Below are 23,229 nucleotides of genomic sequence, written 5' to 3'. Positions count from 1 at the left end.
AAACCCGTTGTTCTGACCCAACTCCCCAAACACAACAAACATTCTGACGTGAACTCAAAACATTCCTTTATAAGGAATGCTGGCAGCCCTAGCAAAAAGTTTTTCTCGCAGGCTAACAAGTCTGGCTGGCCGGAAGATGAATAGTTGTCTGTCACACCTATTCATCTCTGTCCCCTGCCTTTTATCCCCAGAGCTAGGGTGCCTAGCTAGCAGTGGTGGCTCTTCCTTCCCAAGGATCGGCCCATAGATTTCCACTGCTCTCCTCTCCTCTGCCTTCTGCGCAGCCGCACATCACACACTGGACCCAGCTGTTCCTCCTCTTCCTCATCAGCCACCTCCAGACATGGGAGCTGTTGACTCTCCATCTGAGGGCTCCACCTCTCTCTCTCTCTCCCTCCCTCCCTCTCCCTCTCTCTCTCCCCCCCCTCTCCCTCCCTCCCCCCCTCTCTCTCTGCCAGCTTCATTCCCTCTTCCCCCTTGGAGCTCCCAGGTTGCCCTGATGCTGACCCTGACTCCCATGCCTCCTTCTCCTCTGGTTCAGCTGCCGGAGGGGCCAGTAGAATACTGGGGCTAGTAGAATACCAGCCACATCTCACAACTGCTTTTTAATATATGGGCACTGGTTCAGTGGGCATGGCTAGATAGGGGGGGGGGGCACGTGACTGAGTGGGCATGGCCAACTTGACATCACTCATGCACACTCAGTCACATGACCCTCCCACCAACCCATGCCCACTGAAGCAGTGTCCAAAAGCTTTGAGGGGAGGGAGCGCGCCAGGCTGAGGCTCTTCGCTGTCTTTTTTGGGAGGGGGGGGGAAATCCCCAGAGTGCCTTTATTTTGTTTTGTGGGCTACCTCACAGGCAGCTTCTCTTTGTGGCCCACAAGCAGAGAACAAAGTTGCTACCTGGCCCCCCTTCCCTCAGTCTCCGCATCGTTGCCCGCTGCCAACTCAACTCTGCACAGAGCAGGCTGCGGAGGGTGCCATAAGCGGAGAGAACCAGTTCGGGGGCGTGGCCAGCCTGGGCCACTGCCGGTTCCAGCGACCCAGGCGGCCAAGTTACTACCTGTTCAGCCAAACCAGTCCGAACCGGTAGAAACCCACTTCTGGGGTAGACTTAAAAGAATGTTTACCAAAGATAATAGGTTGGTTGGCACTCCAGGATTGTGGTGTTGAAAAAGAAAACAAGGGACACCAGAAGGGACTGTTGGTTTCCTCCAACACAAAATGTTTACTTTGTGTTCTAGATAAGATGCCATATCATTAGGAAGCGCTTGCTCAGCCAGGCATGAGGTTAACAAAATAACATGCCACTTGCCAGGGCTTTGACATAGACATGCCCCGCAAAGCTTTCAGTGTCATTTTTAAAAAGCCAGATTGTTTCTGTTTGGGAGGGGGGGAAAGATGCATTTTTTTTAAAAAAAAAAAACCCAAACAACATAAGGAACTCAAAATATGCCAAGTATCATCACTGCTTAAATGACAAGTGACTACCTGCTGCCTTTGAATAAGCGTCAATCATGCCATTGGCTTTTGCCTTATGATTCTGTGTGTGCGTCTGTGTTCAATTCTAAAATAATTGGGAAGTGTTTTTGGACCGCCTGTAAACAGAGGACCGTCTGGTAAATATTAAAACAGCTCCCTCTTATTTCAGGCTTCCCACATAATGCTCTTTTAATTGCTTTCATGAATAGCAGATTCATTATGTTTCACGTGAGGTCCAAGCATTTTAACAACCTGCACAGCCTTAACATATATCCGGTGTATATTCCTACCATTGGTCATTGGCAATAGCATTGCTACCTCACATGGGTGTTGTCACATATGCTTCACAGGGTTAACTTTGAAAACCTTTTAGAAACTAAAATTGGTCCAAATTTGGCCTATCTGTTAACTGGCAGTGCTATATTATGTCTGTGCTTCCAGACATCAGCTGCCAGTAGGTTTATGGGTGCCATTCAAAGTGCCGATTTTAACTCATAACGCCAATATGGCTTGGCTTCTAGATATCTTCAGGGCAGCCTCCTTGAATTCGACTCAAAATTGACCCATCTGGTACATGTTCTCTATCAAATGCTTGCCTCCAGAAGTTGTGAATGCCCCAACACTGGAAGTCTTTCAGAAGATGTTTGATAGCCATTTGTCTGAAATGGTGTAGGGTTTCCTGCCTAGGCAGGGGGTTGGACTAGAAAACCTCCAAGGTCCCTTCCAACTCTGCTATTGTATTGTATTGTATTGCATTAAATTCTATTTCCAATTCCAGAAGTGGTCTAGGATTGAAGTCAACTTTTGTGACCTCTATACTCTGGAAATACCTCTCCCTTAAGGCAAAATAGTGCCTACCATGATGGCCTTCCCATTAAGTCCTCGGATTTATGATGCTGTCAAACGCCAGACACCCCTGCAGGACACCCCTGATAGGCTAAGATGCGAGCAGCCTTTCAGCAGGAAAACACAGCCTTCTGATTGGTTCAGCCGTCTGACAGCTACTATGTAAAGACCTGTCAGGTGGCCAATGTTGTTGCTGCCAGTTCGGGAGTTGCAGTGCACTTTGCATTGTTAGCTGTTACAATAAAGGTTGTTTGTTACTGCAACCTGCCTCACCTCAGTTCCTGCCTGCCTAGTTCTCCATACAGAGAAGCTAATGCAACCCGAGTTATATTGGAGAGTATTTGCAGAATGATAAGTTGAAGCCATCCAGGGGTGGAATCAGTGGTGGGTTTCAAAATTTTTTAGAACCTCTTCTGTAGGTGTGGCCTGCTTTGCCAGCCATGTGACTGAGTGGGAGTGGCTTGGCAGTCATATGACTGGGTGGGCGTGACCAACTTGTAAAATGTGGTGAAATTCACTTAACAATGCTCTTGCTTAGCAACCAAAATGTTGGCTCAGAAATTCTGGCATTTGAAGCACACAAGTCTTAAAGCTGTCAAGTTACAAGACCTTTGCACCCCTAATCCTTTAGGGAAAAAAACTCCAGGGGTGTTCAAACTTGACAGTTTTAAGACTTGTGGACTTCAACTCCCAGAATTCCTCCTCCAGTCATGTTGGCTCAGGAACTCTGGCATTGAAGTGTGCAAGTCTTAAAGCTGTCAGGTTACAAGACCCTTGTACCCCTAACCCTTTAGAAAAAAAAACCAGGGGTGTTCAAACGTGACAGTTTTAAGACTTGTGGACTTCAATTCCCAGAATTCCTCCTCTCGCTCTTCATCTTGATGATGTGCGGATGGGCGGGGGGAGGGAGCTGGAACCAGTTCTAAACGGCACTGTAGATTTGTGGAACCTCTTTTATAGAAGAGGTTAGAACTGGCAGGAACCCACTTCTGGGTGGGATCCTACTGGTTTAACAACCGATTCGCTGAGTGTGTGCTTTACATTACTGCTCAGGAGGCAAACAGATGAGGTGTGACAATAAACTCTTCTGCACCTATCAGTTGGGCTTCAGAAAAGGGAATATAGGTGAGTGTAGCACAGGAGTAGGCAGGTGGGCCCAGCTGATAGTCGGAGCTACCGGTTCGGCTGAAGCAATCCGAGCCAGTAGAATCCCATCCCTGAAGCCACCTCTATTTAGAGCTAGTCACTTAAATGAGGGCCGCATGAAGGTTGTGTTTGACCTCGAAGGGCCAGGGGACATGTGGGATGTGGCCATGGTGGGAGTGACATGGGACCTGTGGTGGATATGACTTCCCCGAGACCCACCCTCACTCTCACATCTTTCCTTCTCTTCTTTTTCCTTCCCTCTTCCTTCTCCTTTCTTCTTCCTTCCCTTCTTTCCTTCTTTTTCCTTCCTTGCTCTCTTCTCATCTTTGTCTTTCCTCTTTCCCCTTTTCCTTCCCCATCCCTTCTTGCATGCTCAAATGCAAAAGGGGAAACGTTTCTCTTTTGTTTTGTTTTTAGCTTGTTTTGATAGCCCTCTGCCAGGGAAAACAGAGCCCGGGGAGGGGACGTGCCCCCCCCACTCCATTTTCACTGGGAGGGGCTGCAGAAGGCCGTCGTGACTGAAAATGGGGTGCGGGATGGCGCGTTGGCCCTCCCATGCTCCATTTTCATTGGCAAATGCACTGCGGGTCTTGAGTTTGAAACCCCTGATCTAGACCCTCAGTAAATTACCTGGAAGATCTCAACCAGTTGAAGAGACTATCTCAACATTTTTGTTAGATTATTCAGGCCTTTGGAAGAGCGACGTCACTTGTTGTATTCCTGATATAGAAATGCTACAGCCAAGAGCAGAGGTTCTTCATATTATTTGACTCCCAGAAACTACGACTCCATTGCCAGTTGGCTGCTTTATCCAAATGCTACCAATTGTAATTTTTAATGTAACAAGAGTGGAAAATGATTAAATATATGATGGGAGAATAATCAGATCAACCAGCTTTAATTAAATTTCAATGGAATGAATAGAATTTATTGTCCGTCGCTGCCTCTGGCACACCATTCAAAGTCAAACACTGCCATGGATGACATCGCGTGCTGTTGCAGAAGCTTCGGAGCTGAATGGACTGGATTTCTTGCTCTGTTGAGCAAAGCACTCCGTAGACACTCCAGAGAGCTTCTCTAGCTGCATTCCTAATAGGACAATGTACACCAGAGGACTTGTCAAGCCCAACATCTTGCTTTTTGTTGTTGAGGTTGCTTAGTGTAACCTTTGCATGTTCCCAGCCATTGAAAGATGGCAGAGGTTCAGTTCATACTTGATTGCTCATTGATTCCTCTCTCTGTTTCCCTGTCTCTGTCTCTCAGTCTCTCTCTTTCTCTCTCTCTCTGTGTGTGTGTGTGTGTGTGTGTGTCTGTGTTTATGTGTGTATATCTCTCTCTGTCCGTCTGTCTGTCTCTCTTTCTGTCTTCATCTCTGTCTCTCTCCATCTCTCTCCGTCTCTCTCTCTCTCTCTCTCTCTCTCTCTGTAGGTGTCTGTGTCTGTCTGTCTCTCTCTCTGTCTGTCTGTCTCTCTTTCTCTATGTCTCTCTCTCCTTCTTGGTCTCTCTCCATCTCCACCTCTGTCTCTCTTTATCTGTGTGTCTCTCTGGTTCTGTCTCTGTCTGTCTCTCTGTCTGTCTCTCTGTCTCTGTCTATCTGTCTCTCTCTCTCTTTGTGTGTCTGTGTTTATGTGTGTATATATCTCTCTCTGTCCATCTGTCTGTCTCTCTTTCTGTCTCCCTTTCTGTCTCTCTCCATCTCTCTCCGTCTCTCTCTGTCTCTCTCCGTCTCTCTCTCTCTCTCTCTCTCTCTCTGTAGGTGTCTGTGTCTGTCTCTCTCTCTCTCTGTGTCTGTTTGTCTGTCTCTCTTTCTCTATGTCTCTCTCTCCTTGGTCTCTCTCCATCTCCATCTCTGTCTCTCTTTATCTGTGTGTCTCTGTGTGTCTCTCTGGTTCTGTCTCTGTCTCTGTCTGTCTGTCTGTCTGTCTGTCTCTCTGTCTCTCTGTCTGTCTGTTTGTCTATCTGTCTGTCTCTCTCTCTGTGAGTGTGTGTAGTAGGATGGCTTCTGCATACTGATGGCTTATAGTTGGAGATGGATTCCTACTGATTCAGACCAGTTCGGCCGAGTAGCTAGTAACTTGGCTTGCCATGCCCCTGAACCAGTTCTATCGTCAGTGCCATAGGCAGTGCCATCTTGCTTTTTGCTTCTGCACATGCGCAAAAGCATTTTTTCACTACTGTGCATGCACATACACATGTCCCTGAGTGAATTGGCAGTGGCAGCAGCCGAAACCCACACCTGCTTATAGTGTGCTTGCTACAAGAAATTACATGCAACATGGGGGCACCTTATACATAGGGGCATCTTATAGATGGAAACATAGGATTAATTACCCTCTCAAATACTTTTCCCCCAAATAATCTGTATTTACTTTAGTTCTGGACATGGACAAACGAAACTGCATGATTTAGCATCTGACAGGACATAAGATAAAAGTCAATAAAAAGAGAATAATTTATTAAAAAGATCTAATGTTACAAGAACAGTACACAGGAACCAGTATTTTACTGTGTCTTTCACATAGTATATACCATTATATATAGTAAATATATACAAGTTGTATACAAGTTTTCTAACATTTTTGAGTTGGACCTTGTTTTTGGTTTCTAAGCCAAGATTGTGTTTTTTCTCCCCTTTCCAATCACTTTCAGTTATTAGGACATTATACAAAAATACAGTCTTTCTAGTTATGTTGGACTGTTTTGTTACACAGTAATCCAAAGAAACTGTAATAAATGAATGAATTCATATTTGCAGTCAACAAACCCACCGTGACAACGTCATCAACAAATTAGGATCATGACATGGAGATGTTGTCTTTGATGAAATAATAAACATGGTGATATGGCAATAACTAAAAGAATATTGTTGCTTATTAATAGGCTGTAGATGCAAAATCTAGCTTCTGCCCAGGCATATCATATACCTGCCTAGCTTAATAGTGACCCTGCGTGAGGCTGACTTCAGGGCAGTTAAATAAATCATGGCCATTCAGCTGTTATCATGTTAACCAAAGTAACCTGTACTGCTCTGCTTATGGTAGTCTGCTACAGTAGATCTTAACTGATGGCAGAAATCCAAAATATTATTGGTCATGAACAGGGATGCTGCAAGTGTGTGAGTTTACATTGTGGGTGATGAAATGCCAAACATGCCTATCAAGGATTCTAGTTCTAGTCAAAGAGCTTTTCTTTTTAACATGCAGCTCACCATTATCCTGAAAAATAAAAACAGCAAACATGGGGCTGATCGTGACGGGGAAACTCTAGTGTGGTGTCATTAGAAGGTGATTTCTGGGCAGAGGCCATAAGGCTATAAGGAGTGGGAAAGGTGGTGCCTGCTGAAATGTTAACGTGGCTGAACGATCACATTTGAAGCAAGCCTTAGATAGCTCGACTTGATGGTACTGAGGCCCATTAAGATCGCAGGGGTGTCAAATTGGCGGCCCACAGGCCAGATGCGTTACGCATAGACCACGCCCACCTCAGCTCCATGAAGGCAAAAAAATGTCACCATACGTCCCATGATATCAATGTGATGCGCCGAGTTTGACACCCGTGATTTAGAGCCAAACGCTAGAAATCAGTGGAACTTGTTACTCTTGTTTAACTTAAATACCATTAATTTCAATAGCTCCAGTTTTCATTCGGATTTGATGACATGTTTCTATCTAAAGAACCTTCCTTCTGAATTCAAATTCATGGTTTAAAATGAATTAACTTACTGGCAAGTTAAGGGACTTCTTTTAAATATTATTTCGGGGGGGGGGAAACCCCTCCACAGACTCATATGTGATAAAGACTTTATGCTGATAGTAGTGAAATATTTTGAGATAAAGGGGAATAATGTTTTGCGTCTTGATATTGACAGCTCTTCCTTGGGTTGCTTTATACTGCTAGCGATGACTGTTCACCCTATTTTCAGAATAATCTTCTAAATGCAACTTCTAATTGAAAAAGCTATCTAATATAGGTGAGCTTCACTGTTAAACACTAAGAAAAATGGAAAGCTGTGGCTGTGAAGCTCATCAATAATTAGCAGCGAAGTTGAGGAGGTGTATAGATATAGTGGTCACAGGCTTCCCCACTATATTTTGTAATTTCCAATCAAAGTGTAGAATTGGTCACTATGTGCTTCTCCGTGTAAACATTACAATATGTAGATTTTAGTCATGTGTAAGTTACCAACATAGCCCTGGTTTGATGGTTATGTTTAAGTAAGGCACTGGTTGTGATACCTAGCTGGGTAATGAATGAAAACAACCAACCAAAGAGAGTATCAAGTACTCCAAAGTCCAACCCTGAGTAAAAATATTCTCATATTGGTAATGGTTAAGTGACCACTACATGTTGGGAAGGCTGCAATAAGATCTAGGGTTTTCTAATAATCTCATCAGAAATCTAGTATAACCTAATAACTTCTGGATTTGTCATCCACCAATCCCGTCTGACAGTTTTGAGAGGCTCTAAATGAAAACCTAATTTTCATGGTAGGAGTGGAAAGCTTCTGATACACTTTGATGATGTGTCTCCTTTCATATTTTTAAAGCCACAACTGGTTCAACATCAGTAATGGTAAGAGGGATTTTGGTCTCCTAGTGGAGAACCACGTAAGTATGAGCCAAGAGTGTGCTGCAGCTGCCAAAAAAGCCAGCACAGTCCTAGGCGGAAATCAAGAGGGAAAATATCAAGATGACATCATTGATAAGACCACACTTGGAATATTGTGTCCGATTTTGATCACGATACAAAAAAAGATGTTGAGACTCTAGAAAAGAATGCGCAAAAGAACAGCAAAGATGATTAAGGAACTGGGGGTTAAACAGTTGCGAGAACTGTCTCGTCTATCAAAGAGAAATATTAGGGGTGATATGATAACAGTCTTCCGATATTTGAGAGGTTGTCACAGAGACAAGGTGGTCTACCTCTGATCTTAAGCAGTTGAGGGCAGGCATAAGAAGTAACAGGTGGAAAGTTATCCCAGGAGAAAACCAAGCTAGAACTAAGGAGAAATTTTCTGGCACTGAGAACAATTAATGGAATGGCTTGTCTCCGGAAATGGTGGGTGCTCCATCACTGGGAGTTTTCATCACCGAACGGTCATGGTACATGTTTCTTGCTTGAGCAGGGTTTAGACTAAAAGTCACCCATGGTCCCTTCCAGTGGTAGGTTCCGGATCACGGTGCAACAGGGCCACATGTCCACCACATGCACGCGTGCAGCACGTGCGCAGCACACGCATGCCTACTTACTGCCCGTGACGCTCCGTGATGCTACAGTTGTTCAGTGGAGCATTGCACAGGCGCCGTATGCTCCGTGCGCATGCGCGAAAGCCCTGATCGGCTCAAATACCAGTAAGGAGTGCGGGTGGGCCCTCCAGAGCACCATACCGTAACGGTACCTGGTGCTCCCAGCAGGCACCAGTACGCCTGTACCGGGGCCTACCAGTCGTATCCCACCACTGGTCCCTTCCAACTCTTGTTATTTTGTATTCTGTATTCAAAAGCAAATCCTAGTCAGAGTGGAATGTGCTGTCAATACAAATTATTGGTTATGCAAAGCCAAGTCTTTCTGTGCCTGTGAGCATTTTCCACAATCTGCATTGGGAAAATATTTCTCTTCTAAAGTAAATTTCTTTTACTAATTTAACACCATAGGGCTTCTCCCCCCCCCCATCTTGTGTCCCCCCCCCCAGTTTCTTGAAATAGGCTGGTTGAAGATAATAGGAAGCAAAGGACGGGGAGACCACTATTAAAAACAAACACACCTCAGGGTGCAAATATTTGGGTTGTGGTTGAGAAAGAGAGAAAAAAGTTTCTCTTAATGTAAAGTTCCATTACAGTACATGTTCTGGAAAAAAGAAAGCATAAGAAAACTACCTCTAGATCTCATAAGTATGTGCAGGGAAGCTTTATATTAGTATTCATTTATTCAAATTCTGTGACACAATCTATTTTTCTCATGAGCCCTTTTCAGCCCCACTGTGATAGAATGCCTTGGTACAGAAGTAGTTGCATATGAAAAAATGAGAAAATAACATGCACAGGCACATGGGGAGGGGGGCAGTGGAGGAGGAAGAGAAGAAGAGGAGAAGGAGGAGGAGAAAGAGGAGGGGGTGGAGGAGGAGGAGAACAAAAAGAGGAGGAGGAAGAGGAGGAGAAGGAAGAGGGGGAGGAGGAGAAGGAAAAGGAAGAAACGGAGGAGGAGGAGGAGAAAGAGGAGGAGGTAGAGGAGGAGGAGAGAAAGAGAAGGAGGGAGAAGGAGGAGGAGACGAAGAGAAAGAGGAAGAGAAGGAGGAGGAAGAGAAGGAGGAGAAGAAAGAGGGGGAGGAGGAGAAGGAAAAGGAAGAAACAGAGGAGCAGAAAGAGGAGGAGGTAGAGGAGGGGAAGAGAAAGAGAAGGAGGGAGAGAAGGAGGAGAAGGAGAAGAGAAAGAGGAAGAGAAGGAGGAGGAAGAGAAGGAGGAGAAGGAAGAGGGGGAGGAGGAGAAGGAAAAGGAAGAAACAGAGGAGCAGAAAGAGGAGGAGGTAGAGGAGGGGAAGAGAAAGAGGAGGAGGGAGAGAAGGAGGAGGAGGAGAAAAGAAAGAGGAAGAGGAGGAGGAAGAGAAGGAGGGGAAGGAAGAGGGGAAGGGGAAGAAGGAAAAGGAAGAAATGGAGGAGGACAAGGAGAAAGAGGAGTTGGTAGAGAAGGAGGAAGAAAGAGGAGAAGGAAGAGAGGGAGGGGAAGAAGGAAAAGGAAGAAACGGAGAAGGAGGAGGAGGAGGAGGAGGAAAAGAGAAAGAGGAGGAGGAGGAAGAGGAGGAGGAGAAAGAAGAGAAAGAGGAGGAGAAGGAAAAGGAAGAAACAGAGAAGGAGGAGAAGGAGGAGGAAAAGAGAAAGAGGAGGAGGAGGGGGAGAAGGAAGAGGAGGAGGAGGAGATGATAAGAACTAAACATTGATCCAACACTACAGGCTGTTTTGATAGCCTGGATATGGAAAGGTTAAAGGCTTTGACTCTTAAGCCTGAGAACCTTAAAAGCTTTTGCCCAACCATATTCCTTTTCATTTTTGGACATTAAAAAAAAAATGTCCTTGGTTCATTATGAAGGACAATCTAGGCAACACCACATCATTCCAATCTTGAAATGCTTATTGATACCATTTTGCTAAATCACCAAATATAGACAGTACAGTACCATACAAAAAGGAACTACAAAAATAAAGGTCTAAAGACAGAAAGCTGCTCGGGGAGGACAGCTTTGCCTTGCCTCTCTTCATTCATTTCATACTTGCAGTTAGCAATGGCTGAAGACTCGGATTCAGTGGTCCAACAAGGATTTCCGTATCACCTGCGCTCCCTTATCATGTACAGTTATGCTATTAAAAAATAAGCCATTTTTTTTCTCCCTTATTGTAGTGGACAATATCTAGTACAAAATGAGAGGCCTCAGTTTTAGTCTCAGTTCAATATGCTTCAGATTTACTTCGATCTGGAAAATTGGTTTATGATGGACATGGAGGATACAAATGGAGAAGAAAAGAGAAGCAAAATTACCATACTATACCAAAGACCAGAATTATATCATTTTTTTTTCTCTTAAAGGCAACATTAGCTACGGTTATTTTTGAAACCAGGTCGCATCATGGCATTTTTGTTTTGATAAGTAAAAAAGTAAAGCAAAACTCAAAAATCAGAGAAGGGGAGGGATAATTCACTAGAATCCAAATATTTATATTTATATATATATATATATATATATATATATCTTCTTAAAATTGTTAAAATCCTTCACAGTGCAAACAAAATGGATGCACTGTCCCAGTCATTTAATTTACTAAGGGTATAAGATTTGATGCTAGCTAATATACAAACAATTAAAAAGGTAAATAAAATTGGACGTAATTCCCATTCGTTTACAAAAGTTTATATCAAAGAATCTGCATATTTTCTATCGGGCAAAAACATCCCTCTCCCAAAGACGACATTTATGGAAACCAAAGAGAAGACACCTGGTGGATTATTTTTGTGTTATTTCCTTCCATATTCTTCCTGATTCACAAGATGCATTTCTGGAACATTCCTTTGATAGCTCTGTGGAGATTTTCAGTCATCCAAGTCACAGTTGTCTCAAAGGTGCTTTTTCAAAAGGCAAATGGACTATTTTTGTTTTCCCGAGGGGAAAAAAAATATATTGTTTTGCTTTTCATCCAAGAACCGATGACACTTCTTGGATGAGAAGCGAAACCTCTTTTTCTTCTTCCTCAAGAAAAAACAAAACACAGTGCAGACGCCTTTTGAAAAAGCACCTTTGAGATTCCTTTGATAATTAGGCTTCTGCTTTCTCCCTGGTCGTAGAACTCCATCCGTTGGTGTTAGCACGCTAAAGCAACCAGAGAAATGATAAAAGTCTTCCGTCTTCATCCTTCACCATGACGTTGAAGGGACCATCAATACCAATAGAAATGTTACAGTTGATGAAGAAGTGGTAAAAGCATTTAGCCTGGATTGAGAATTTGTGACTTTTCCACCTGGTGGGATCGAAACAATAGAAGAAGAAGAAGAAGAAGAAGAAGAAGAAGAAGAAGAAGAAGAAGAAGAAGAAGAAGAAAAAGAAAGAAAGAAAGAAAGAAAGAACTAATTACTATAACATTTTGGAAATGGTATTCTGGACCATCATATTCATTTATTATATTCCTCTGTCTCTGAATCAGACAGATTCAGGGCGGTTTACTGAGAACATCAAAATATAATAACATTGCAAAGTTGATGTCGGTGAATAAGAATTTATGAACTGGAATAGCTATGGCAATAAGTGAGCCAATGGGAACTGTTTGGTGACTGAGACACAGGATTTGTTGTGTGAGTAAGGGGAGATGGCTTGGAGCCTGGCCGTGGCTTAGCTTAACTGTTGTGTGCTGTTAAGCTAAGCCACGCCCAGGCTCCAAGCCATTTCCCCTTACTCACACAACAAATCCTGTGTCTCAGTCAGAGAGAGTTTGTTGGTCTTTGCTTGAGAGTACTTGCCAGCAGTGGGATTCCAAATCTTTTCCTACCGGTTCTATGAGAGCACGCTTTGCATGCACAAAAATACTTTGCATGCGCATGCATCACTCAAAGAACACCCTTGGTGTCTGCATTGGTGAGCTGAGCTGTTGTTTAGCTCAGCTGAGGTGTGGCAATCCGCACAAATCAGCTGAGCTAAATAGCAAGGGAATATAGCACAGGGAATGTCGGGAGGCAGGAGAGTGGGACCAACCAGAGGTGGTATTTGCTGGCTCTCCAAACTACTCAAAATTTCCGCTACCAATTCACCAGAACTGGTCGGAACTGGCTGAACACCACTTCGGGTACTTGCTATCTTCCTCTCTCTACTACGTTGCAAGAGCTGCATGGGTATCGTATACATGCATCATGTTTTATAGTATTGCGTGTAAAAAAGGTTCTTCTATATAATGAAATATTTGTTTGTGTGCTGGCTGGATCGCCAGAAACTCCGACAGATGAAACTATCAAGCAAAACAATAATCCACGAAAAATAAATATAACAAGACAATAACCAGTCCTATGACTATAGTGACAATAATTACACCATCACTTTCTATGGCAAAGATCTGTTCTAATAGCCTTCAACTCGGACTGTCTATGGAGATTCTCAGTCATCCAGGTCATAGTTGTCTCCCCCCGCCTTCTAATGGTAACTGGACTGATTTTTCTTGGTGAAAACAGCCTCTTGGCTGAGAAGCTCTCAGTTCTCAGCCGGAATTGTTGAAGCTCCAGTCCAATTGCCTTTTGAGAGGGAGGGGGGGGGGAAGCACCTTTGAGACTTTAACCCTAACATGCCAATATCGAAGTGTAATTCAATGACAGCCTGCGATGAATAGCCTGTGATATAGAACTTGAAACGGAGAGACAGGTAGTCCCCGACTTACGACCACAATGGAGCCCAACATTTCTGTGGTTAAGTGAGACATTTGTAAAGTGAGTTTTGCCTCATTTTACCACCTTTCTCGCCACCGAGGTTAAGTGAACCACTGCAGTTGGTAAGTTAGGAACAGTAGTGCTATTCAGCCGGTTCCGTCTGGTTTGGGCGAACTGGTAACGGTGGTGGCGGGAGGCTCTGCACACCCACCCAGACGACATCACGTCTCGTTTTTGATGCTCTGCGCATGCGCGGAAGCATGCACACACTCACATTTGTGAACTGGTAGTGAAGGTAAGTTGATTTCAACCCTGGTTAGTAAACCCAGTTGTTAAGTGAATCTGGCTTCCCCATTGACTTTGCTTATCGGAAGGTCACAAAAAGGGACCACGTGATCTTGGGACTCAGCAACAGTCATCAATACAAACCCAGTTGCCAAGCATCTGAATTCTGATCACCTGATCGTGGGGATGCTGCAAAGTTCTTAACTGTGAACAATGATCACAATTCACATTTTTCAGTGCTGTTGTGACAGCTTTGAACAGTCACTAAAGGAATTGCTGTAAGTTGAGGACTAACTGTGCTTAGAATATCTAAACCAGGGGTGTCATACTCGTGGCCTGTGGGCCGGGTGCGTCACGCCACGTCACGTCCACCCCAGCTTTAGCGAAGGGGGGGGAAAGTCGTGATACGTCACGTGACGACAATGGCACCTCGAGTTTGACACCTGCGATCTAAACATACTGTATTAATAGTATATCGAGTCTGTTTGGTCATTAGTAGAAATTCCCAGGGAATTCAGTTTGATAGCCCAGCGTTTTATAAGGGCGCTAAGCGTGGCAGCAAATTAAGAATGTAATCACCGAGAGCCTAATTGTGATCATCGCCTTACCTGAAAAGGATGGTATCCTGATTTGGCTGCTCGGGGTGCCGTCTCCTCCTTCACTCACTGCGCAGACTTCTATGATATAGACCCCTATGTCAGGGAGAAGCACCACTGCAGATGTTTTCTGTGTTTCAATTACTTGGCTATTGCTGTGTCCTTCTTGCCTAAACAACACCTGTTGGAGAACAGGGAGAATTGTAGAACTCTAATATTCAATCAATATCTAACTCAAATTCAGGAAAACAGCAACAGAATAAATGCTAAGTAAGTAAGTTAGGATTTATTTGACTAATGAAGTGTCTCTTTTAGTGACTTCATGTGAGTTTGATAACAGAAGAACAGAACTGGAAGGGACCACTTCAGGGAAATAATATACAATATACTCCAGTGATGATGAACCTCTTCGGCACCGAGTGCAGAAAAGGGCGTGCACGGGCTCGTTGGAGAAGCAACATGGAAGAGGAGCTGCCCGGTGCGCATGAGAATGCTGGAAACCAGAACTTCCGGTTTCCGGTGTGTGAATGCCCACTGGGCACCTCCTCTTCCTGTTTCTGGCACATATGCCAGCGCAACGATCAGCTGGCCGGCACTCATGCCGGTACGGAAACTGGAAGACCAGCTCTTCTAGTTTACGGAACGGCCACACCAGCTGATCATTGTGCCTGCATGTGCACCAGAAACCCGGAAGTGCAACAGACAAGGCCGCGCATGTGCGGCAACATGGCTCTGCATGTCCCTTTAGGCACACATGCCATAGGTTCCCCATCACGGATATACTACCAATAACAGAATAACAAAATTGGAAGGGACCTTGGAGGTCTTCTAGTCCAATTCCTGCTGAGGCAGGAAAACCGTATATCATTCCAGACAAGTGGTTGTCCAATTGCTTCTTAAAAAACTTCCAGTGTCGGAATACCCACAACTTCTGGAGGTAAGAGTTTCCACTGATTAATTGTTCTAACTGTCCGGAAATTTCTCCTTAGTTCTAGGTTGCTTCTCTCCTTGATTAGTTTCCATCTACAAAAAAAGCAGCAAAGCATTTGTTGCACCATTGGTTGACTTATCTTGTCATGATGCTACACTATTGTCTATTTGTCCTGTCATAAAATTAATAGGCAAGTTTCACATATTGGCCTATTGAGAACCATAGTTTGCTAAATAAGCTGCAACAGGATGGATTCTAGATTCTATAAGAGCTGAGGTGGTTAGAGTGCAGTACTGCAGGCCATTTCAGCTGACTGCTATCTGCAGTTCGGCAGTTCAAATCTCACCAGCTCAAGGTTGACTCAGCCTTCCATCCTTCCGAGGTGGGTGAAATGAGGACCCAGACTGTGGGGGCAATATGCTGACTCTGTAAACCGCTTATAGAGGGCTGAAAGCCCTATGAAGTGGTATATAAGTCTAACTGCTATTGCTATTGCTATTCTACTAGATGTATAAGCTAGAAACCATATTTAAAGTTGCAATAGCTCTGCTCTGCTCTACTCTACTCTTTTTGGCTGTTTGGAAACCAGACTCTTTCCATTTTGGCTGTGTTTGTAGTTTACAGTGTAGGACTAAGTAGAAAGTCTTGAAAACAAAAGGAAAATATGGACACGAAGCTGCACATTAAAAAAGAAATCCACCAGCAATTGTGGAATTTATAAAGAGGATTAAAACTGGATTTGTTATTAGGATTATTTTATTCCTTAGCTTGTTTTGGCTGTTGCAGTAATTGCTGTAGGGTTTCTTTGAGCCTAGTTGCTGAGAGATAAAAAGCAAATCCAACAGAAAGAAGAAATAAAATTCCATCACCCATGCACTATTCTCTTTACGAGAGAGAGAGAGAGAGGGAGGGAGGGAGGGAGGGAGGGAGGAGGGGAGGATGTCAATTTTTGCTTTCTTGCTTTCTGATAAATCATGACTTAGGTCTTGAAATATATGGTTGTTATGGATTTGAAAATGTCTACAGCAGTGGGTTTTTTTTTGAACTTGGCAACTTTGAGATGCGAGACTTCAACTCCCAGAATTCCCCAACCAGCATGCAGAATTCTGAGAGTTGAAATCCACACATCTTAAAACTGTCAGGTTTAAAAAAAAAACACTGTTCTAAAGGCAACAATTTGGGATGGGTGCAAGGAGTACGTGAGAAACATCCTATATATGTCCCATTTAATTTGGAAAATAAATGTGCTGATGGATATAACATCTGCCCTCTGTTGAACATTACTGAAATAACAGGTATTAAATAAGAAAGGACAGCAGGCAAAATGAAATATAAAAGGGAAACTCAGGAGAAGATAATAACCAAATCCATAATTAATAATAAATTCTAATAAGAATGGATTGTAATTCTTCAATAGAAGGATTGGCACCTTTTTTTTCTTTTTAATGATTTTATATACCCCACCTACTTGCGCCACTAACATTCAGTGGCACAATTTTCCAGGTTTTCAAAAAGCAAATTAAAAAGCCAAACAGATATATGTGGTTTCTAAAGGGCTTTTCCCTTCAGTATTGCTTAACCCATCCCAGACTCTGAAGCAAAACAAACAAACAAACAAACAAACAAACAGTTTTTTTTAGCTTAATCACCCTATCACCACGATGCCTCGCATGCCTTGGAGATTAAGGAAAAACAATGGTCCCAGAAGAAGAAAAAATGCCCCCATATTTTAATGGAAGTGTCAGAAAATAAAGGGAGAAATCAACCAATAAGACTGAATACATATAATATTTTTAATGTGGCCCAATAATCATTTCCAGCAATCCAAGGAAGTTGAAAACTTGGTAAAGACCCTTAAAAAAAAAAGATGAACAGATGTTTTGAGCACAGATTGCTGGATATCCCCAACACAATCATAACAAATCTCTGTGTTTGCACTTCTGCTCTATAAAGAAAATATTAATTTTAATGGCATTTATGACATCCCGTGCTTCTGCATTTCCTTAAATCCTACTGCAAATATTGTCAAATTGAAGTGTTGGCATGGCTTTTGCTGCAGTCTGCTCCAATTAATAGCCAGATGGGGTGGTATTAACAGCATCAAACAGCACATATTGCCCTGTTTATAGTCCCTGGTTGAGCATCAGTCTATGCAAAATATAGTCACAAATTTCATTCAGTTTTAGTCTCCCCCTCAAGTACAAGTTGCTGCTTTGTTTGAAGTCTGTGTTTCAGTGAAAGTGGTCTGCATTGGGAGGATAGGATTAGTTAGACGCTGAGACATTGATGGACATCAGTTGTTCAAGGGATGAAAGAGTAGGGAATAGGATTGCATCCCTATGTTCTCTTAATAGAAACCAAAGTTTTGGTGTATGAAGATTGAAGTTGCCAAAATATGGGTTTTGCAATAGGTTTTAAATGAAAATATCCTGAGTAAATCAACAGGGGAAAATTCCATTTTGACATGTATCTGTTGTGGCTCACCAGCGGCCAGCACAGCTGGCAGCAGAGTCAGACAGTGAGGAGGTTGGGGAGGAGCATGGGCCAGTCCTGGAGGCTGGGGAAGGCTCAGCGAGGGCTCTGGCTCAGAGGCAGAGATGGGACCAAGGCCGTTTGGCAGTGATCAGGTGCCTACGAAGCTAGACAACAGTGAGGCAGAGGAACAGCTGGAGCCTGTTCCCAGTGTGCAGAGCTGCCAGAAGAAAAGAACAACTCAGAAATCAGGGTAGATTTGGTAGTAAAGTCACAGGTGGAAGGTGATTGGCCCCTCCCATAGGAAATAAAAGAGGAGCGAAAGGGGAGGGGGCTTTTGCAGGAAACAATTCATTTGATTCATTTCAGGAGTGTGAAGATCTGTCCGTGAATCTCAGAGACTCTGTGCTCAGTCTTTCCTTGCACAGGATCTCATTTGGAAAATATTTACATGGCAGCTTTCCAAGACAGATAAGATCTGTAGTCACAATTACTCCTTTGAAATACTGTTTGCCAGGCCTTTGCTGAAATGTGAATGAGAGGAATTCACATTCATTTAATGAAAGGGGCTTTGCGGAACCAGGACTTGCCTCGTGCTTTTTGGGGAAGCCTGGGTCATCTTTGTTAGTAATCACTTAACAAATATCCAATATTAAAGTATCTTGATTAAAGTTAAGATTTGATATTTTTCTTAGATGTCAGAGCCGAGGTGGCGCAGTGGTTAAATGCAGCACTGCAGGCTACTTCAGCTGACTGCAGTTCTGCAGTTCGGCTGTTCAAATCTCACCGGCTCAGGGTTGACTCAGCCTTCCATCCTTCTGAGGTGGGTAAAATGAGGACCCGGATTGTTGTGGGCAATATGCTGACTCTGTAAACCGCTTAGAGAGGGCTGAAAGCCCTATGAAGCGGTATATAAGTTTAACTGCTATTGATATTGCTATTGCTATTGCTATGTCATAAAGAAGACTCTGACCTAACTGATAGTTGTCAATAAAACTATGACGACAGTGGGGAAAGACATAGAAACTGACAAAGGAAGATCTTCAATGTGGTGCCTTTCCCTACCCTGGAACTCCTGTCTCATCTAATTTAGATTTATTCCCAAAAGAAGAAGGAAAAATAGCATGCAGTGAAACAGCACTAGCTAGAGTCTCGTGTGTCAGGTCTGCAGCCGGTTCCTTTCAGAATCTTTGGCCTGCCACACACTCTATTATTTTACTGTGTTTTTTCATTAGTGGGGAATTGGGAGGGGGAATAGTAAGGAGTAGAATGTGTTGTTGTCAAAATAAAAAATTCCTTCCTAGAAGCCCAAGGTCATCTTTTGTCTCTGCACCTCTGAGCCTGACCTGAACTGGATGGGTGGAACTGCCAGTGTGGCAGTGAAGATTGGACCATGTGATGGACTTGTGAGTGTGGGGCAGGGGTAGGTTCCTGCCAGTTCTAACCTCTTCTATAGAAGAGGTTCCACAAATCTACAGTGCCATTTAGAACCGGTTCCAGCTCCCCCCCCCCCCCCGCCCGTCCACACATCATCAAGATGAAGAGTGAGAGGAGGAATTCTGGGAGTTGAAGTCCACAAGTCTTAAAGCTGTCAAGTTTGAACACCCCTGTTTTTTTTTCCTAAAGGGTTAGGGGTGCAAGGGTCTTGTAACGTGACAGCTTTAAGACTTACACACTTCAATGCCAGAGTTCCTAAGCCAACATGACTGGAGGAGGAGTTCTGGGAGTTGAGTCCATAAGTCTTAAAGCTGTCAAGTTTGAACACCCCTGGGGTTTTTTCCTAAAGGGTTAGGGGTGCAAGAGTCTTGTAACTTGACAACTTTAAGACTTGCGTGCTTCAAATGCCAGAGTTTCTGAGCCAACATTTTGGTTGCTAAGCAAGAGCGTTGTTAAGTGAGTTTCACCACATTTTACAAGTTGGCCAGACACATGGCTGGCAAGCCACTCCCACAAAGGAGGCCACACCTACAGAAGAGGTTCTAAAACCCACCACTGGTGTGGGGACAAGATCATGCACTTTCAACTGGGTGGAAAACCCAGGAAGCTTTCAGATTCGGGTTTTCCACAGATGTGCCAATATTTCTCTCTTCATAAATTGGAAGTTTGAGGAAAGATCTGCCTTGAACTCTGAATCCCACCATTGATGCACATGGTTTTGAACAGCTAGGTTGACAAAAGCTGGGGCAAGTATGGGAGCTCATCCCATCCTTAAGTCTTGAACTGCGAACCTTCAGGTCAACAAACCCAAAATCTTAATCCCTAGGCTACCATGCCCCACGTTCACTTAGCTTGTCTCTATCCCTGTGCCACCATGACCATTCCCATTTATTGCAATGCCAGCAGTTTTTTGGGCATTCATTCTTCCAAAACTCCTTGAGTGCAAAATAGTGTTGGTGCTGAAGTGAATGCTAAGCATTACATGCATATTCATCATTGTTGCAGAAACGAAAGGATGAAGGAAAACCAGAGAGGGAGATACGATAATCTGGGATTAATAAACTGACCTTGTATCCCATGACGTCTGACTCATTGGCTAAAGGCTTTACAGGCTCCCATCCCAGGGAAATATGGGGACCATCTTGAACCCACATAATGTTTGGTGCTTGACTAGGTGCTGAAAAATAAGTTGGGGGAAAAAAACCACATTAGAGGATTTTGAAGTATTTTTTTTTAAGAGCCACGGGGAGCGGGGAAGGCAAGAAGAAAATCTAACCACTTGCTCCAAATTTAACAGCTACTGGTGAATTGTTACATTTCCTTTTGCTGTTGCAGGTAAAAAAAAACATCATCTAACTTTGTTTTCCAGAAAGATAATTATTTGTTGCTCACAAATAACAATAATAACTACGTATATTCTTTTTCTTTTTAAAAGAATTCATCTCCCTTTAAATGGGATTATGAATTATGCTAACAACAAGCCAAGAGTCATTTTCTTGGTCTCGTTATTTAGTAGGTGGCTAAAGAAATGAGAGAGAAAAAAGGAGAATTGGAAGGCAAAGATTGGTAGCCTACGAGATTTCTTAGTGGCCACATGGACAATGTTGCTTGGTGGTCCATAGCCTGCGGAGTTGTATGCCTTCACTCTCAGGTGGTACAAGGTGTTGCCTTCTAGCCCTGTGAGAATGACAGAGGACTCATTCCCTTCTGACCTGGCCTTCTCAGCTGCTTCTTCTTCTTCCATATCTTTCCAGTAGCCAACCTGCCAATGAAAGACAAATGAGTTGAGTAGAGATCATTTCTAAAATGCTCCTTCGCACTTAGGGTTACTTTTCATTCTTGGATGAGAAACGAAATGTCTTCAAAGAAAAAAAAAAAGAGAGGCCAATTGCCTCCTGAAAAAGCATCTTTGGGAACAACCATGACCTGGATGACTGGGAATCTCTATGGATTTATAGCCCATGTTAACATATAACCATATTATTTAAAATAGACCTTCGGTCTTAGGAGGATTTTTTTTTTTGATGGAACCTGACAAATTGATCAAGAGGTAAATGTAGTCAGTGGTAAATTTGTATGTCAGGTTTATGGTTGCCATTCTCACTATTGACTTCTGTCTATCCAAGCTGACAACAGAAGGGAATCAGGTGGTATTTCTCAAATAATTTATTTTTATTCAGGGGCTATCAGTTGTTGACCCTCAGTTGTTGACCCTGACTACAAGCAGCTTTTTTCATCTTTCCATATCTCCTGTCCAGATATGTGAGTGCTCTAGTTCTCAGAAGCAGAAAGTTGTACTCCAAGCATATCTAGAAGATAAGGTTGAGCAAACAAACAAATCCAAATGTGTAAGATACAATAAGACAATATTTCACTTATAGCAAGAAGCATTTGAAGCTGAATGATTTAATATCTGTACCCAAATCTATAAAGTGCAACTATCTGCATCTCCCCCACTCTCTTATGTATGTCATCTATCTATCTATCTATCTATCTATCTATCTATCTATCTATCTATCTATCTATCTATCTATCTATCTATCTATCTATCTATCATCTATCTATCTATCATCTATCTATCTATCTATCTATCATCTATCTATCTATCTATCTATCTATCTATCTATCTATCTATCTATCTACCTACCTACCTACCTACCTACATACATACATACATACCTACCAACCTACCTACCATCTACCATCATCCACCCACCCACCCACCCACCCACCCACCCACCCACCCACCCACCCACCCACCCACCTATCTATCTATCTATCTATCTATCTATCTATCTATCTATCTACCTACCTACCTACCATCATCCATCATCCACCCACCCACCCACCCACCCATCCATCCATCCATCCATCCATCCATCCATCTATCTACCACATTCCATCCATCCATCCATCCATCCATCCACCCACCCACCCACCCACCCACCTCTATCTATCTATCTATCTATCTATCTATCTATCTATCTATCTATCTATCTATCTTCTATCTATCTATCATCTACCATCATCCATCCATCCATCCATCCATCCATCCATCCATCCATCCATCCATCCATCTATCATCTATCTGTCATCTACCATCTATCTATCTATCTATCTATCTATCTATCTATCTATCTATCTATCTATCTATATCTATCTATCTACGACATCCATCCATCCATCCATCCATCCATCCACCCACCCACCCACCCACCCAGCTTCTTCTCCAGCTTGCCTTCTATGTTCTGCTATTCCTGTCATTTATCATGCTTTCACTGCTGCTTCCTGCACATAGTAGGTAGCCAGTAAATAGGGATGAATCAGAATGAGTGCAGTCAGGAATTCCAAAGCAAATTCAGAGTCTCAAGGGTAGCCCACACTGGTAGGCCTTCAAAGAAATCAACTATTCATCCTTAGCCCTCTTTGACTGAATTCAGTGAGGAAATGACAGAAACAATATTTCCTTCCCTGTCAGCCATAGTGCACAGAAGAGGAAACTCTTCATCCATATAATGAATTGGAGATGACAGAACACCTGAGGAAACATTGCAATGGTCTAATCATACCAAACCAGCATCGCTGAGGGACAGAGAATAGGCAAGAGGATTTGATTTGTATTACTCTGAGAGTAACTGGTTTCTGTTCAGTGTAATTCAGGGGGAAAAAAACCCCTCTCTCTGGAATATCTTCTCTTCCTTTCCACACAACGCCGAAATAGTTCTTGATGTTTACAAGTCTGGCTGTCAATGTGCCTTTTCTGAGTTTCTCCTACTCTTGGGATTGTATGCTTGCAACGTTTGAATACAGAACAGCTCCTTTTTAATTCATTCAGGGCAGCTACGCTCTTTGTACTAGATGTTATGCAGAGTTCATCTCTATGTCTGCAACAAGAACCATTCTTATTTTAGTGTGAGTCTACTCCTATCATATGCATTCCATACCACTGCCATTAAATTATCCATATCTCTACCTACATTACTCCTACACTAGTCTTTGTTGGATATTTAAATTATCGAGAAGAGGGTAATGGAAACCATTCCAATAAGATGGCCAAGGAAACTGCATAGAAACTGACATTGAGAGCTCAGCTCAAATTTAAAAAGTCAAGATGGACAGCTGCCAGAGGGTGTGAAAAA

The 23,229-nt window shown here is 43.1% G+C and overlaps 1 protein-coding gene across 1 annotated transcript in view; it reads right to left on the bottom strand.

Moving 5' to 3' along the window:
* Window positions 1–11,764: 11,764 nt before the first annotated feature.
* Window positions 11,765–23,229, bottom strand: part of CNTN5 (contactin 5) — a 265,440-nt gene continuing 253,975 nt past the window's right edge. Inside the window, exons 17-20 of the mRNA XM_032219901.1 lie at window positions 20,666–20,852; window positions 20,158–20,267; window positions 14,263–14,431; window positions 11,765–11,979 (exon numbers count right to left, since the gene is read on the bottom strand). Coding sequence (XP_032075792.1) covers window positions 11,876–11,979; window positions 14,263–14,431; window positions 20,158–20,267; window positions 20,666–20,852 — 570 coding nt within the window. The 3' untranslated portion in view covers window positions 11,765–11,875. The remainder of the gene's footprint in view (window positions 11,980–14,262; window positions 14,432–20,157; window positions 20,268–20,665; window positions 20,853–23,229) is intronic.

This window comes from Thamnophis elegans, chromosome 6 (genome assembly GCF_009769535.1).
Source record: "Thamnophis elegans isolate rThaEle1 chromosome 6, rThaEle1.pri, whole genome shotgun sequence".
Taxonomy (NCBI): Eukaryota; Metazoa; Chordata; class Lepidosauria; order Squamata; family Colubridae; genus Thamnophis; species Thamnophis elegans.
The sequence above is the reverse complement of the archived record's forward strand: the minus strand, read 5'-3'. Positions and strand labels throughout refer to the sequence as shown.